Here is a 16,060-nt window from a genome sequence, read left to right as displayed (position 1 = left end):
GAAAAGTTAAAGGGAAAAAAAATCAACTGGATCCAAAAGAACTTTCCCGATCTGCATGGAACGTAACCTGTTTATCGCTGTTGCTTGTATTTAAATTCCTGCCAAATAATCCCTAATCTGGATGAAACTCAGTCTGTTGGTAGAGAGTGTGATCCTGCGCACACGTACCAAATACAGAGATAAGTTGTGATATTTTGACAGTTTTGCCCATTGTAAGAGAATGGGATTTTATTGAAGATTTGGTCACATTTTGTGATGCATCGTTGGGTCAATTCTCACCAAAATTGAACGGCAACATTCTTGGGTGATCACGCACCCATCACCAAAAATTCAGACTGATGGGATAAATGGCCGTGCATGTGGACGCTCACCCTGGATGATGGCCAGCAGGATGACGATGACAAAGAAGAAGAAGGTGATGTCAAAGATGATGCGGTAGATCTCGTACTCGTCGCCCGCCGGGTCTTCGATCTGGTCGCCGATGCCTCCGCCGGCTCTGACGCCGACGTACATGTGGAACATGTAGCACTGTGTGGGGACAGGAAGTGACATCAACAGGGAGTTAAAAAATAAATACGTAAATGCTTTTGCTCTGCGTCTGAAAATTCCAACAGATATCTTCATGTATCCCTATATGATTGTCTCTGAATATATCGATGATTGCAGAATCGTGATATTATTGCTAATAAAAATTGGTGATTCCCATCCTTAGTTTATGCTTTTTATTGACTGTATGTTCGGCAGAATTTCCAGACGGCAGTGAGGTAGAACCGCACAGTTTAATCGACAGGCCTCGTTGTATCTTGATATTTTTGGTATCATATCATGATTCCCACACACACACAGACCTATGAACGAGGTTCCTCACTGTTGCTGCTGCTGCTGTTACTGAGCCGCACCTCTGGTCCCTTAATAGGAAACAGAAGAGCTCTTGTGGAATGTTATGGACGGCTGAATACAGAGGATTAGAGAGAGAGAGAGAGCGAGAGAGGTAGAGTGTGTCCTGAAATTTCCGGGTGACAGAATGCCGCCCTCCTCCTCCTCCTCCTCCTCCTCCTCTGCTCTATCCATCATGGAGACCTTATATAGTATTTCTGTCTTTCTCTCATCAGCAGCAGCAGAATGATGTGACATATAAAGGATCAGTTATTGGTACAATCATCTGATCATCTGCTGACCCTCCTAACGCTCATCAGATCATTTGTAATTTGTGTCCACTCTGCACCTCTGACACAGAACAGGTTAAAACCTGCTGCTGACTGTCATGTAACTAAAGGACTAAAAAAAGCAGCGGACTCAGCTGGAGCGTGGTCAAAAGCCTGAGGGTGAAAACACTGTCGGTCTAAAAGCTCTGACCCACGACTTTGGCTCCATAAATGGAGCTGGATCCTGTGATGAAGGTTTATTATGAGGCAGAAGAGCAGAGAACCACAGCGACGACAGGAAATCACTGTAAAACTGACCTTATTATAATGAAACATGACTAATATTTCCAGATTTAACCTCTGTACGACTCAAATAAGTCACAATGCTCTGATGCTGAGACTTTTAGGCACTAGATTCTGCTTGTAAACCGCTCACTCTCCCTGCACCAAACCCCATAGAGAAAATCAGTGATTTTAACACCACAGCACGCAGGAGGTGTTGATCCACTGCTGCCTCCATTACTATGTTCTAATTTGATATTTTGTCATTTCGGCTTTTGAGAATCTGCATTCAGATTAACCTCAGTGACACAAAGTGACCACACGAGGCAGCAGTAGACCAGCAGTGAGCCCCCCCGCGAGCTAAAATCGATGATTTTGTCTATGGGGTTTGGCGTGGGAGAGTGAGTGGTTTACAAACTTCATTTTCCTGTTGGAAAAGTCTGTCTCACTGTGAGATAAAGATGTGAACATTTTCTTAAGATATCATAGACTTAAACTGATGTAGATTTTATAACGTTTTTATTTTGTTAAGTGGCTAAAATCTAAAATTTCTCAGTTTTAGTGAAAAGGGGAACTTCTAAATTCACGCCGTCCTGACAAAACGTCGCAAATGCTTTAAAACAAACAAACAAACACACAGCATCTGCGTCTGCGAGGCCCTCGCATCACTCACCGTCAGCATGTCGTCACACTTCATGTCGGGCAGTTCTCCGTCTTCGCTCTTGTTGTAGAACTTCCTGAAGAAGTTGAAGGCCACGACCGTGTAGAGGTAAACGACCACGGCTAACAGGCCGACGGTCAACACCAGCTGCAAACGCAACAACACAACCTCAGACCTACAGACCAACATTTTCTACCTCCACTGACAAACATGCTATTTGTTGACCTTTGACATTGTGCCACACAAACGTAAACAGTTCGTCTTTGAGCTCAAACTAATTCTCCTGAGACGTTCTGAAGAACAAAGCCCAAAAATAAAACAGAATGTTTATATGACATGTAGTAGTTATTTTTTATGAAGGGACATGAAAAACATGAGGTCACTGTGACCTTGCCCTTTGACTTTCAGCTACCAAATTCTACTCATCTCATGTTTGAGTCCAAATGAACGTTTTTACCAAATTTGAGGAAATTCTCTCTCTGCGTTGTTGAGATATGACGTTCAGAACATTGAGGCAAACGCACTGACGTTTCTGGCCAAAGGTGGCGCCGGCGCTGACCTCACACGTGTGTGTGTAGATTGTCACCTGTTTGCCGTTGTGCGTGACGGACGACAGGATGGTTCTGAGCGTCTTGAAGCCCATGGCGATGTCGAGCAGATGAGCAGCGAAGAAGAAGTTGTTGTAGTGGCCGAGGATGGACATGGTCATGTACCAGGCCAGATACAGGAAGGACTGCGACACAAAAAACACAATCACATTAAAATCATGGATGTTTGAACAAAAACACCAAAAAATACCATACATTATCTGTGAAGACGACGCCCAGTTTCCAGATCTGGTATTTGACGTCGATGGAGTTCAAACTGTGGATAAAAGAGAGTTCATAACTAATTAATCTGTAGATTATTTTCTTTGTTTGCTACATAAAATGTCCAAACATGTTGATCAGTGTTTGCTAACTTGAGTTTGTAGACTTCCCACAGCGAAGCCCACAGAGAAAATCAGTGATTTTAGCTCACAGGGACAGTGGAGCTGCTAGTCTACTGCTGCCTCGTGTGGTCACTTTGTGTCACTGAGTTAATTCTAAATAAATATTTCAAATGCGGAATTCACTAAAATAAGACATGTGAAGTTAGTGATGGAGGCAGCAGTGGATCAACAACTCCTGTGTGTGTGATGTTAAAATCACTGATTTACTCTATGAGGTTTGGTGTGGGAGAGTGAGTGGTTTACAAACTTCAGTTTCTTGTTGGAAAAGTCTGTCTCACAGTGAGATAAAGACGTGGACAGACACACACACACACTCACACAGCAGCCAGTGAGCTGTCTCTCCTGGGTTTTCTCTTCTTGTGAGCGTCACTGAAGTCCAGCGCGGCCTTGTCCATCCCCAGCAGCTCGCTGATGCGGTCGTGTCCGTAGAACTCGCCATATTTGTCCATGACCTGAGGAGAAGCAGAACTTTAAACTCTGAGCGAGAGGAAATGATCATTCCTTTCCTCATTTCTTTTAACTCATCTCTTCAAGAACATTAAAGCGCTCTGAACCTGAATCTACATACTCTCTCATATAATAAAAGAATATTATATGAATCTCCAGCTGCTCTAAGATTAAAATATAAATAAATGAAAGGATGAACTCAGTGACTGATGTGATTTATTTATGATGTGAAGCACAGACACAGTCACACTCACCTTCCTCTTCACAAACTTGTCCCAGTAGTTGTTTGGGAAAGATCTAAAAGTGATAGAAAAAAACATGATTTTTTTTAAAGATTTTCGCTCGTCGACGCCATTAAATCCTGACCTTTCACCTCAGAGAGCTTCTCTCTTCATCTAAGAGGCTTCTTCAGCGTCAGAACTGGTTAAATAATCACCATAAAACTCATTTGTATGTAAATGTGCAGAATCTGTGGCCGAGGAACCAAATTTAATCTCAAACGGGAGTGTCTTTGCTAGTTGAGTAAAAATAGTTAGAAAGGTTGTCGTATTCACAAATTTTGCACAGTTTGTCGTAAACTGGGTCGAGAACGTTCATCATCTGTTAAAAGGAGGCTAACGCATTTCTCTGTGACAGCTAATGAGTTTGCAGATTGAGACACGGCTACGTCAGATAAACAACATCACACATGAACTCACTGTGTGTTGATGACCAGTCTGTCCCACTGTCCTTTGATGTCGTCCTCAGATGGTTGTTCTGTGATGTAAAGACCGTCAAACTCCAGCTTCCTGGCCACTTCCTTCTCCCGCTTAAAGATCACCAGAGGCACCTGCATCACACACACATACACACACACAGATGATACACACCGTACACAGCGCCCTCTGGTGGAGAATCGCCTCAGTTCCTCGTACCTTCAGACAGTAGTATCCGATGATACAGAAGAAGGAGATGACCGTGTGCAGGATGGCCAGGATTCGTAACATGGGCTCCATGTACCCGCTGCTCTCCTCCAGGACAAACCTGACGGTCATGGGTTTGTGCGTCTCCCCCGTCTCCTCCACCACCTCCTCCTTCGCCTCCACCACGTCTGCTCCTCCCAGTGGACTCCACTGAACACTGCTGCCGGGCTGGCTGCCGGTGAACACGGTGTCTCTGTCCTCAACCACAGAGGAGGACGTGGACACCTGAGCAAAGGGACGAATGTTTAAAAAGTTAAAAAAAGAGGGAGGAGTCACAGAGTCTTGACGTTTGTTGTTGTAACTACGAGACGTCATTTGACTTCCTCATGCCAAGTTCGCTAATGTTTTACGAGAGATGTAGATTGACTACTGGAAAGGGAACTTGGCTGGGAAAGCGGAAGGTTGCTGGTTCCAGTCCCTGCCAGTTCAGGAGCTGGGATACCCGAGAGCTGAGCAAGGTGCCCAATCCCCATTGCTCATTGTGCATTGGACACTTAAAATTACGAAGGAGGGGCCACATCCACACAGATTTCCAAACTCGTACTCAGAGTATGCTAGTGAAAAGCCAAAGTCAGGGGCTCTTATTCTGAAAGCCTGGCTGATAGGAAGATGGTGGCGTTGATGGCTAGTATGAAGAAACCAAAGTCCGGTCGGCTGTTACATCCAAGAAGCCTAAAGCAAAATGCAAATAAACGCTAACATATAATCACTTTATTTGAAAATCTAAGTAGAGAATTCCTTCTCTTTAAGCTCTGTGTTAGGTTCATCAAATGCAGCTTGAAAAAATGAACCAATCCAAAAGACTGTGAACTGCAATCTCTCTGCTTTTATGTATAATTACCTTATAGAATAAGAGGATGAAGTTGATTGCAAACGCAACAAACAGGGCCAACATCCTCATGTTGTAGAAGTTCCTGGCAAAGTAGTTCTGCAGAGACAAGAGGGAGAATCGGCAAAGAAACTTAGCAAACTAAATGCGTCTGGAAGCTTAGGAGTATCAGTGAGGACGTTTAATGTACCAGCAGTTTCCTCTGGTAGGCGATGATCTTCTTGAAGAAAGCAGACTCCTGCAGATCTGGCTCGTCAGACTTTGACTTGTGAAGTCTCCTCACTTTTGGCTTCACTTTCTCGCTCTTCGGTTGTTTCTCTGGTTCCTCCTCGTGTTCCGCCCTGAAATCACAGTGAATTCATGACATTCGTGTGTACTTCAAACGTCCTCATGACTCTACAGAAAAAACATGACGTGTACATACGCTGATGTTTTCTCGGGGTCACATTCAGGCTCTGGTACCGATTCCTTCTCCTCGGAGGAAGATCCTTTTGACTGGAACAGAAAAACAACATCAGACAAACCTGTTTCATCCTATGCCCTAGGATTTGGTTGAAATTGGTAATTATTGGTAATTAAATCAAAAGGAGTTGCTCTTACCTGATGCCTGCGTCTGAGCTCAGGTGGCGGCGCTGTTGGTGTAGTTGGCGAGGTAACGGGGGAGTTGAGCAGTTCGGTCAGACTAGCATTGGGGTTATGGGGTGTGATCTTGTACTGGCCTCCCTCTCTTCTTAAGTCCAGGCCAAAGATGTCCGACAGCAGCTCCGTCTCACTGGTGTTGACTGCCAGGTCGGCCAGGTCCTCTTTTGCTGAGCTCCGGTCAGACGGTCTCTTCTCCCTGTCCTCCCCTTCCCCTCGCACCTCGTCCTGGGTGGGGTCAGGCATGTTGGCGAGCAGCTCTGACACCTGTGGACCAACACAGTTCAGATGTCTAGAAACAGCTTTTTCAAAAAACAGGTTTCATATTTGAAGGACCATGAATAAAAACCTTGATGGTCTTGGCGCCCTCTACCAGATTGCCGCCCATGAAGGTGTTGTAGAAGATTCGGCAGAATCCTCGTGCCACACTGAAGGCCACATGGAGGAGTCCCAGTAACACAGACCAGTATACGGACACCAGTGTGGTAACCATGTCCTTCACCGTCATATTCTTTATCTTCTTCATCTGCTTCTTCAGGCTCTTCATGGACAGCACCTGAAAAAACATCGTATCAGTAAGTCCATGAATCCAACATTTGTCTCAAATGTGGGTTTTTGAGGGTTCTCTCTACTCTTAAGGTTTTGTGATATTCTTTCACGCTCATCCTTGAGTCCAAGTGAACATTCAAATGTACCAAATTTGAAGGTTATTGAGATTGAACGTGTTGTAAGGCAGCACTGGCCCATATCTTTGACCTTCCACCACCTAATTTGGATCACTTCATCCTTGACAAGTGAATGTTTGTACTAAATTCCCTGAAGAGGTTCCTGAGATATCATGTTCACAAGAACCAGACATACCGACAACCATTGAACATTATCTTGTTTGTTTTACCCTTTAAAACTAACTATTTCTGAAGTACTTCTTGACAAATCCACATTATCCATCCACCCAGTAGTTTTCCAGCACCTCCGCTCACCTTTATCAGCATCATGACGTTGTAGCGCAGAGCTAACAGAGCCATGCACACAGTGGTGACAGAGAAAAAGCCCAGGTCAGGATTCTCCTCGTCCAGTTTCTCCCGCTCGCTCTCCTCCTTCACCGCCGAGCGCTCGCCTGCGTCGGACATCTGCGCGGCCAGCTGCATTTCAAAGATGGTGTCCTCGCAGAAGTTCACAAACAGCTCCATCTTCTCCTTCTCCCCTCCCTCATTCACCACGTCAAAGATGAACTGACGCTTGGATTCTTTGACCTGTGGTAGAAGGTGGAAAATTGAAAAGGGAGTGGGGCAGACATCACATTCAGGGACTCGTACCATGAACCATCTTTACCTGAGGTTTCTCCCACTGCGTCCTACTGGACTCGCTGATCTCGAAGTAAACCCGCTCAATGCGTTTGGCGCTGCCCATGATCTCAATCCGGCCCAGGTAGGGTTGGAAGTAGTTGAGGACGCTCTCTGCCAGCTCCAAGAACGTCTGCAGACGAGTGTCATGAGGCATGTGCTCCGACAGGTTGGTCAGCAGAACCGCCACGTTAAAGCCAATATCCTGCCACCATTAAAATTCAAGATAAGACTCTGTCCTCATTTATAACCTGGGATTTTTAGTCCAAAAATAACTGCTAGGAGGCTAAGAATCGTTTACCTTAGCGGGTTCATGAAAGCGCTCCACAAATTCTTCATAGTCCACTAATTCGTTCTCATCGGTCTCAGCACAGGAGAGCAGGAACTCGGTCTCTGACTGGGTGTAGTGTTTGTGGCTCTCCATGGCTTTGTGGAAGTCCCTCTTTGAGATGACACCTGTTGAAGGATTCGTACATCATCAAGGATTTATTATCACTTTTCCCCCAAAAATGCAAGGGTTCCAAAATGCCAGTGTGGATAACAATACAAAGCTTTTGTGGATTCCCCTAAACTTCTCCTATTTGTACTGACCCAAAGACTATAATCCCATCAACAAGGGACCAGGCTAACCCTTCCAACAACACTGATGAAACCTGGATCTGTTCGGATGATCCTTCTACAATAACAATGACTAATGATTTCAAGAGGTTTACCTTTCCCATCAGGATCGTACTCCTTGAAGGCATCAGAGGAGGTCAGATCTTTAAGCTTAAGGAACATGTCAAAGAACTTGAGGATCATCTCCACATTGTTGGACGACTCCACCAACATGTCCACCATCTGCTTCCCAATTGTCCCGTTCACCACGTTACCTAACAAAACAAAACAAAGTGCGATAGGCTCAAACACACATCTACAGAAGAACTCATGCCAGGAATGATCTCTACGCCAATGACACGGCTCGATGTCCTGACACAGTGGTGATGAAACCTGATCCAAAGCCTAAGGTCATACTGGTCATTTTATAAAACACAGCATGCATGCTAATTTGCTCATTGGCATGTCCATACCTTCCAGCATAGACAACAGCATGACCACCATGTCTTTCTGCAGATCCATCAGCTCCTTCAACAAATCGATCTGACTGGAGTCCTGAGGTGAAGACAGGTGAGACACTTTTACTTCACTTACACTAAAACTGTGTGAAGGGAAAAAAAAACAAAACAGACACACTGATCTGAACTCACCTGAGACAGTTTCATCTGCATATGAGCGAAGACGTGGAGAAAACCAACCACGGCGTCCCACAGACGACTGTGAGCCAAACTCTGCTGGTTACCCGTGCACGGACCCTTCAATGTCACGAAGAGCAGACGTTGTCACATCCAACCAAGCATATCAGCTGAGGTTTACTTTAACATCAATGTAAATGCCTGTTCTACTGACAAAGATTCACTTTATTTCTACATTTGATGACTCAAACTGTGGTAATATTAAAATGAATTTTACCTGGATGTACTCAGTGAGAGTGTTGAAAACCTGCTTGGCCACATTTATGGCCTTAGAGAAATTCCTCTGTCCCTGCTCATCAATAACGTCCTTCCCAGAGTAATACCAGTAGAAATCACTGATGGACTCCTGGAGGAATAAGAAAATTTAGAAATAAAAAAGATTATTCAGACTTAGAATAGATAATAACAATCATGATCTCTTGAGTCCCAATTTTTGATGGCAGGAACTGACCTGTACTCTGAGGAGATAGTCGACAGTAGAGATGATGATGTTCACAGTCGTGTTGTTTCCCGTTTGTGTCCTTAAGTAGTTCTGGAAGTCTAAAACAGGATATTAAAAAAAGTGAGGTTTGTTTTTTCCTGAAAATATACCTGCCTGCCAAACCCACTACTAACACGGAGAAAGGCAGGGTTTATGACCTATACCACATCCAGCCACCAGGAGGCAATGCAGAGGATTTGGCTTCACTTTTGGGAGCTATCATGTCGTTCCTTTTTAAATTACAAGTTTATGAGGTACATTTGTGATGTGTGTGATTCTGGTGTGTTCCATTTAGAACTGGGAGTGACATCACCTCTGATTTAACCATGTTCCAGTTGAGAAGTCGTAATCTCAGGCAAGCCATTGCTGCTACCAGTTGATAACAACGCTCTACACGGTATTTTGCAAACAAACAAGAGTGTAGCGGCATGTCCACGGATAAGAATTGAATCACTGATTTGCTGTTAAGCAAATAAGATAGAAGTCCAAAGATTCTTTTTACTTCTCATGTAAGTGGCAGCCATCTTGGATTGCCAGAGTGTGCCAAAGATGTGAGGTTGCTCCAACTTACTGAGTTGGAAATTAAGGTTATGTAATAGCAATTCCAAGCTAGCTAACCTAAGCCTCTAACAGTCATGGCACGTGTATACCATTTGATTTTGGGGTAAAGGTTACAGCTAAGGTTAAGGTTAAGGGTAATGTTAACTAGCTAGCTAGCTAACCTTAGCTCCAAACAGTTGTGGAACATGTATAAAAGGCACAATTTTGTGTAGTGTAAATCAGCTTTGAGTGATCATTAAGACTATGTGCTATATAAATACAGACCATTTACCATTTGGGGGAAACATTAGCAGCTACGGGTAATTTTACCTAGCCAGCAGAAGCAGCAGAAGCACTCCCAACCAATAATGCATTGCGTGGAAGTACACTTTCACTGTGAGTACAATCATGTGGCGACCACCTGTTAGCGTGCCCGTGTTAGTAGTCATTTAGCGCTTCACGTACATCAATCATTTTCCTATTTTATCGGACACAGACAACACAAGCACACACCTGAGTTGTGTCCTTCACAGAGCAGCTGCAGGAAGCGGAAAAGGTCACAGGTGAACTCATCATCCTGCATGACCTTCTCACCTGGCCAGAGAGAAGAAACACACACACACAAACACACACACAGCAGGACCCCATGCAGGCACACGTATGCACAAGCACATACATGGGTTTGCACAAACGTACACACCACAGCGAGAGCATGTGCAAACACACACACACACGCACGCACACATACACACATTCATGTGAACAGACACACAAACACATAAAGAAGTCAGAAGGACAAAGGGACAAGAAGACGGAGAGTGAAGAACTTTTAAAAAGATGGAGAAAATGTGAATCAATCCTCAGTTTATGCTGTCAGTCAGTGAAAACACTATTATCTTTCTCTCTCACACACACGCACACACAGACACACACCAACACACACATTTGGATGAGCAGTGGGCAGCCACAGCACTCAGTGGTGGACTGAGGTGCACTGGTCTTTAAACTGCAGCATTTTACAGTCGGCACTGGATTCAGGCTCTTTAGTTTGAGATTGTTTTATGTGTTAGGAGGAAATAAGAATATTTCAGGTTCACATTTCTTTGTGATTTCTGCACTTTCATTTAAAAAAAGAAAACCCCAGAGGAAGTTAAATGGCCACTGCTCTGACTGGGGCTAAAATGCTGCTTTGTACCATGCAAAAGGAAACAAAGGTCAGAAGAGGGCAGATGAGACACTGCACAATAACTCTGTACAATCACAACATGAACATCAACAGAATACATCAATAAAAAATGTGATAACAGAGTGGACAGAGCTACAGGAGGAAAATCTGTAGGCTGCGAAACAAGACTGAAAGTGCACTTTTTTGTTTTCTTATTCTTAAAATTTTAAAATCTTAAGTTCAGTCCCCTGAACAAAAACAGGGCTGCCAATGCTTCAAGACGACCTATGACCCTTATATTATACACCATCGGAAGCAGCATTTAAAGACTGGTTGCGTCTCAGTGGCACAATGAAGCTGCTTTAAAAGCTCCCATCCATAATCCTATCCTGGATTACATTGTACGCAGATGACATAACGATTTATAGCAAAGGGGGCCAAATTTAAACAAATGGTCTTTAAAACCTGAAATATTTACATTTACAGCTGAAAATTAGTATAAGCATACTGTAATTATAGGAGGTATACATAGTATACGGGTGTAACAGTATGAACATTTTATGTCATTTGTAGTCATTTCAGTACAGGCACTTTCAAGCTTGTTCCCTACAGAGTAATAGACCGTTTGAAAGTAAAGAGATCCATAGTATATTTTTTGTAATTGTAAAAAAGTAAATATGAAAAGTATAATATGTGAGATTTTCCAAAATTTACAGTTTCTTCGATATATGGCGTGATACAATAGACAATTGTGACTATTCTGTTAAAAAAAGCTTTAGGTAAAGCAATACAGTGAATAGATGTGTTGATATACAGAATATACAACCACAACTACAACTTTAAAAGTCATGAATCATGAATTTAAAAAAGCCAAAACACCAAAATCAGAGACAAGGACATTAGGTTATTCTTATAACGCTTTGTCTCGGAAGGACAAGTTTGCTGTGTGTAGTGAACACAGCTGAGGGAGGAAGGCAGTTAGAAATGATTAGTTCACCGTCCTCCACTCACAGAGGAGACACTATAACGTCCAAATGCTCACAGAGAAAACAGGAACAGATGACAAACAAAGTAGGGCTGCAATCTGTTTTCATGAGACATCTGACTCACTGATTATGACCTTTATGTAAGAAACTCTGTTCTTCAACTTCCGACAGAATTAATATTTGAATGGGGGAAAAACTAAGGGTCTGACTTTTTCTTTTTTGTGCGGCACTTCCGTTATTTGTGGAAACACTCGAAGCGGGAGGACGTGTGAGGACATTTTTCATCATTTTGTGCTGTTGCTTGATGTGGACGATTTTGAATGATGAATTAAGTAGGCAATACAAAGCGGTTTTAATTACACATCAACTGTTACTTGGAAGACTTCCACTTCCTCGTTATTGGATGATCTTCCATTCATCCATCCATCTTCTACTACTTTATCCTCCACATGAGAGTCGTGGGGGGCTCTGCCAATCCCAGCTGACATAGGGCGAAAGGCCGGGTCACACCCTGGATAAATTGGTTTGGATTTCTTGTCTTGTCATGATGTTTTTGGTCTCCACCACCTCCTGATGGAAACAGGTGGCTATGACTGATGCTACGTCCACATTACGACATTATACCTAATCCTGGTGTCTTACTTAGCTGCCTAAGCTAGCTTGTACAGCTAAATATTTGCTGCTAACTTTAGTGAAAACATGATCCTGATTAGCAGCTGTGACTAAGCTACTTTAGCTAACTTATAAAGTTAATGTGTTGCTAAAGTGAGATCAACTTTGGTCTGTACGGCCCTTGGTTCTTTTCCATGATGACTATACTTGGTTTGGTACCAGGCACATCGTTTTCCTTTACTTCATAGTACCTCCTCAATGGTCTTGCACAAAATAAGGATGGAAATAAGAGCTATACTGTAAAAGGTCTATAAAACCCACACACTATACATTGGTTTTTTACTTCTCCTCATGATGATCTTCTCTCTGTTTTAGCTCTGTTTTTGGTCTCCGCCACCTCCTGATGGAAACAGGTGGCTCTGACTGATGCTACGTCCACATTACAACATTATAAAACCGGTGCAGTCACTGCCTGATGGACATTCAAGATAAAACAGGTTTTCAAGAACTTGCACATTGGCTTCAGTTTCTAGACCTGAAGGACTAAGTCCATTTGCGGAGAACTACATCTAAAGTCAGTGATGGAGTCTTCTATATTTTCATTATTGCAGCCCTAACATGGTGAGGTTGAGGAAGGCTGAGAACACAGATGGGACTTTACACTGCACGACAGAACACCATAACCATCTCCGTTACAGAGACGACAACGACAACAGCAAACAACAACCAGCTGACTTTGGGTGGATCACATGACTGAGGAGGGGGCGACAGACGAGGGTTGGTGTGGGGTTAAATACTCCATATATGTAGTATTTGAAATGTGCCAGATACTGTGCAAATCCTGAGAGGGAGGCAAAGATGACAGCTACAAACAACTATATGGTTTGTTCCAGAACAATCCATCATAGTATCCTCACTGTAGAAGACTGACGGGACACGGTTTTATACCGAAACTCAGACCAACTACAAATCGAAGCAGGGAGCGACTTGTATTTGGTCTCGACTGGAAAAAGAAACAGAACGGAGGGAAGGAAGAAAGAAAAAAAAGACAAGGTTTGAAAAGGTCTAACACTCAGGACCTGGACAGAACTGGACACAACAAATGACCAACCGCAGTGAGGAAGAGAGAGAGGGAGGAAGGGAGGGAGGGAAAAGGGGGAAAGAGGGAAAGAGGCCAACCAACACACAAGAAAATGGCAGAAGGCATAATTACCACGCTCATGACTGATGACTGAGGAAGGGAGGAAAGTGCAGTAAAAAACAAAATGAGAAAAGGAAAACAGGGGAAGGAAAGTGAGAAAGGAAGGAAGGAAGAAAGAAAACGATTACATATAGGGAAAAAGAGCTGTAAGAACTCCGAGTTTAGTTTGGTCAACATTGAACAAAAAGTTAAAAAAAAGAAAATCATAAAAGACTAAATAACAGAAAACGTGCACAGCTGCGCTAACGCCAGACGATCGTCCTGTGATTTAGTTCTTTTTATCATCAGCATATAAAGAGATCAGTCATAAGGATAAAAACACAGTTTTAGAAATGACTGGTTTAAGAAGAGTTGTAAAAACTGCATACATTTAAACAGGTAACCGGTAAAGCACGTGTATTTTTCATGTCTAACACTTGGTCGTGTGTGTGAACGGCTGATTTTAATCAAACAGAACAGGCAGAACCAAAGTGATGACGGGGTAAACAGGACAAAGCAAATGAAAGAATGATGAGAACCTTCATGTGTTTACACCACAGAGTCCATTTGGATCAGTCCTGAGGACAAATCCAGATCTAATTTAGGTTTAATCTAATTATTACTTATCTATCACCTCTTTTTAAGCTTCACTGTGACAACATGTTCAATAGTTATTTGTGTGTCTTGATATAAATGAGGTGTAAACATAATGTGTCCCACCTGATCCCTCCTCTGTCACCATCCCCAGTCCTTCAGCTTTGTTCTGTCTCTCAAAGGCATTTAGATCCAGGACACTGAAACACAGACCGGTTAAAGGACAGTTTCAGGAGCTGGATGAAAACAACAACACAGTTTAACTAAAGCTGCTGTCGTTTAGCTAATGTTTGGCTAACTTCCTGGAAGACACAAACAATCAGTGAAATCTGTGAGAATATAAAGCTGTTTATACATATTTTTAGAGATTATAACTTAATAATGTGTTGCTAATGTTAGTTAAACGTTAGTCCTGTTTGCCTGCCTCGCTGGTCCTAATTCTAGTATCTTACTTAGCTGCTAACTTTAGTGAAAACATGATCCTGATTAGCAGCTGTGACTAAGGTACTTTAGCTAACTTGGCTTGTAAAGTGAATGTGTTGCTGAAGTGAGACTGTCCTTAGTCCCAATAACAGTATCTTACTTACTAAGCTAACTTAGCCCGCATAACTGTAAATAGCAGTTAAACCATGGTCCTGATTAGCAACTGTGACTTAGCTAATTCAACTAACTTGGCTTGTGTTGCTAAAGTGAGATAAACTTTGGTCCTGATAACAATAAATTTCCAAGTTAGTTTGAATAGCTAATAATGAGCTGCTAAAATTAGTTAAACCATAGCCCACATTAGCAGCTGTGACTAAGCTACTTTAGCTACATGGCTTGTAAAGATAGTAATGTTTTACTAACTAACATTAGACAAAGCTTGGCCCTGATCGCCAGCTCTGACTTAGCTGCCTTAGCTTTGTAAAGCTAATCATGTGTTGCCAATGTAAGATAAACCTTGGTCCTGATAACAACTGTGACTTAGCTACTTTGGATAACTTGGCTTGAAAAACTCATGTTCAACAAAAGCTTGGTCTTGAGCTCTGACTTAGCTGCCTTAGCTTGTAAAGATAGTAGTGTTTAGACAACCTTATAGACCATAACCACTAGCTCACTTAGCTACTTTTGCTAATTTAACCTGTAAAATGTGCTAGCCCCTGACCTGGCTAGTTTAGCTACTCCTGGTGTCACCACAGGGACAGGTTGTTTTTCCTGTTGACGTGTAAATCAGTGTTTTAGAGACTTAATTCATATATTCACCACTTTCGTTAGCGGTGGTTTAATAATAAAAGTTTACCTGCATGACTGCATGAGACCAGCCAGGCTCTGAAAAAATCCTACGTCCTTCTTGTTTTTCAGATAATCCAACATTTTCTGTCAGAGACAAAGACAAAGCTGTTTTTTCTGTACGGATATACAGTATTTAAAACACGACGACACGTCTGATGACTGAAAGTGAGCAAATGCTGCGGCACCTGCTGTACGGTCGAGTTTCCGCCATTAAGGATTGCGATGCCCAGCTTCAGCGTGGATGCCACCATGGGACCCATCTCACCTGGAGCAAAAGCAACAAGAGAAGGACTTTAGTCCTTCACTGACCACAATCATGTCATGAAGAAGAAGAAGAAGAAGGATCTCTTTGAGGATGTGGACGAACCCTTGCTGGCGCTGATGGTCTGGAGAACCATCTCAGCGGCGCCGCGGTCGTGAAGCCGAGCCTGTTGATACAACAGCTTCTGCTTCTCCATCTCCTTCTCCTGTTCGTTAGAGACATTGGCACAAGACACCAGCATGAAGAGACAGAGACAGAGGGACGGCGCTTCTCAAAGACAAGGATCCTTCCGACTCAGGTCCTACAAAGACAAGGAAAGACTCCTTCCTGAAATTGGAGGATCCTTCCTTGACTTTGAGAAGTACACACTGATCGCT

General features: G+C 43.0%; 1 protein-coding gene across 4 annotated transcripts in view; it reads right to left on the bottom strand.

The window, feature by feature from the left end:
* Positions 1–16,060, bottom strand: part of ryr2a (ryanodine receptor 2a (cardiac)) — a 76,034-nt gene that overhangs the window by 4,376 nt on the left and 55,598 nt on the right. For 3 of the 4 annotated variants that reach the window (XM_044014258.1, XM_044014259.1, XM_044014260.1), the window contains 27 exons: positions 15,789–15,888; positions 15,607–15,686; positions 15,429–15,505; positions 14,276–14,349; positions 13,589–13,606; positions 10,126–10,206; positions 9,043–9,131; positions 8,809–8,937; positions 8,547–8,651; positions 8,370–8,451; positions 8,013–8,171; positions 7,601–7,755; positions 7,289–7,504; positions 6,937–7,209; positions 6,306–6,512; positions 5,918–6,223; positions 5,742–5,812; positions 5,508–5,658; positions 5,330–5,416; positions 4,441–4,713; positions 4,225–4,355; positions 3,781–3,823; positions 3,398–3,531; positions 2,892–2,952; positions 2,675–2,821; positions 2,101–2,235; positions 372–528 (listed from right to left, as the gene is read on the bottom strand). In XM_044014258.1, the coding sequence (XP_043870193.1) occupies positions 372–528; positions 2,101–2,235; positions 2,675–2,821; positions 2,892–2,952; positions 3,398–3,531; positions 3,781–3,823; positions 4,225–4,355; positions 4,441–4,713; positions 5,330–5,416; positions 5,508–5,658; positions 5,742–5,812; positions 5,918–6,223; positions 6,306–6,512; positions 6,937–7,209; positions 7,289–7,504; positions 7,601–7,755; positions 8,013–8,171; positions 8,370–8,451; positions 8,547–8,651; positions 8,809–8,937; positions 9,043–9,131; positions 10,126–10,206; positions 13,589–13,606; positions 14,276–14,349; positions 15,429–15,505; positions 15,607–15,686; positions 15,789–15,888 (3,541 nt within the window). The remainder of the gene's footprint in view (positions 1–371; positions 529–2,100; positions 2,236–2,674; positions 2,822–2,891; positions 2,953–3,397; positions 3,532–3,780; positions 3,824–4,224; positions 4,356–4,440; positions 4,714–5,329; positions 5,417–5,507; positions 5,659–5,741; positions 5,813–5,917; positions 6,224–6,305; positions 6,513–6,936; positions 7,210–7,288; positions 7,505–7,600; positions 7,756–8,012; positions 8,172–8,369; positions 8,452–8,546; positions 8,652–8,808; positions 8,938–9,042; positions 9,132–10,125; positions 10,207–13,588; positions 13,607–14,275; positions 14,350–15,428; positions 15,506–15,606; positions 15,687–15,788; positions 15,889–16,060) is intronic. The other variant, XM_044014261.1, reaches the window with a different exon arrangement.

This window comes from Solea senegalensis, linkage group LG18 (assembly GCF_019176455.1).
Source record: "Solea senegalensis isolate Sse05_10M linkage group LG18, IFAPA_SoseM_1, whole genome shotgun sequence".
NCBI lineage: Eukaryota > Metazoa > Chordata > Actinopteri > Pleuronectiformes > Soleidae > Solea > Solea senegalensis.
This window is presented reverse-complemented; position numbering and strand designations above follow the sequence as displayed.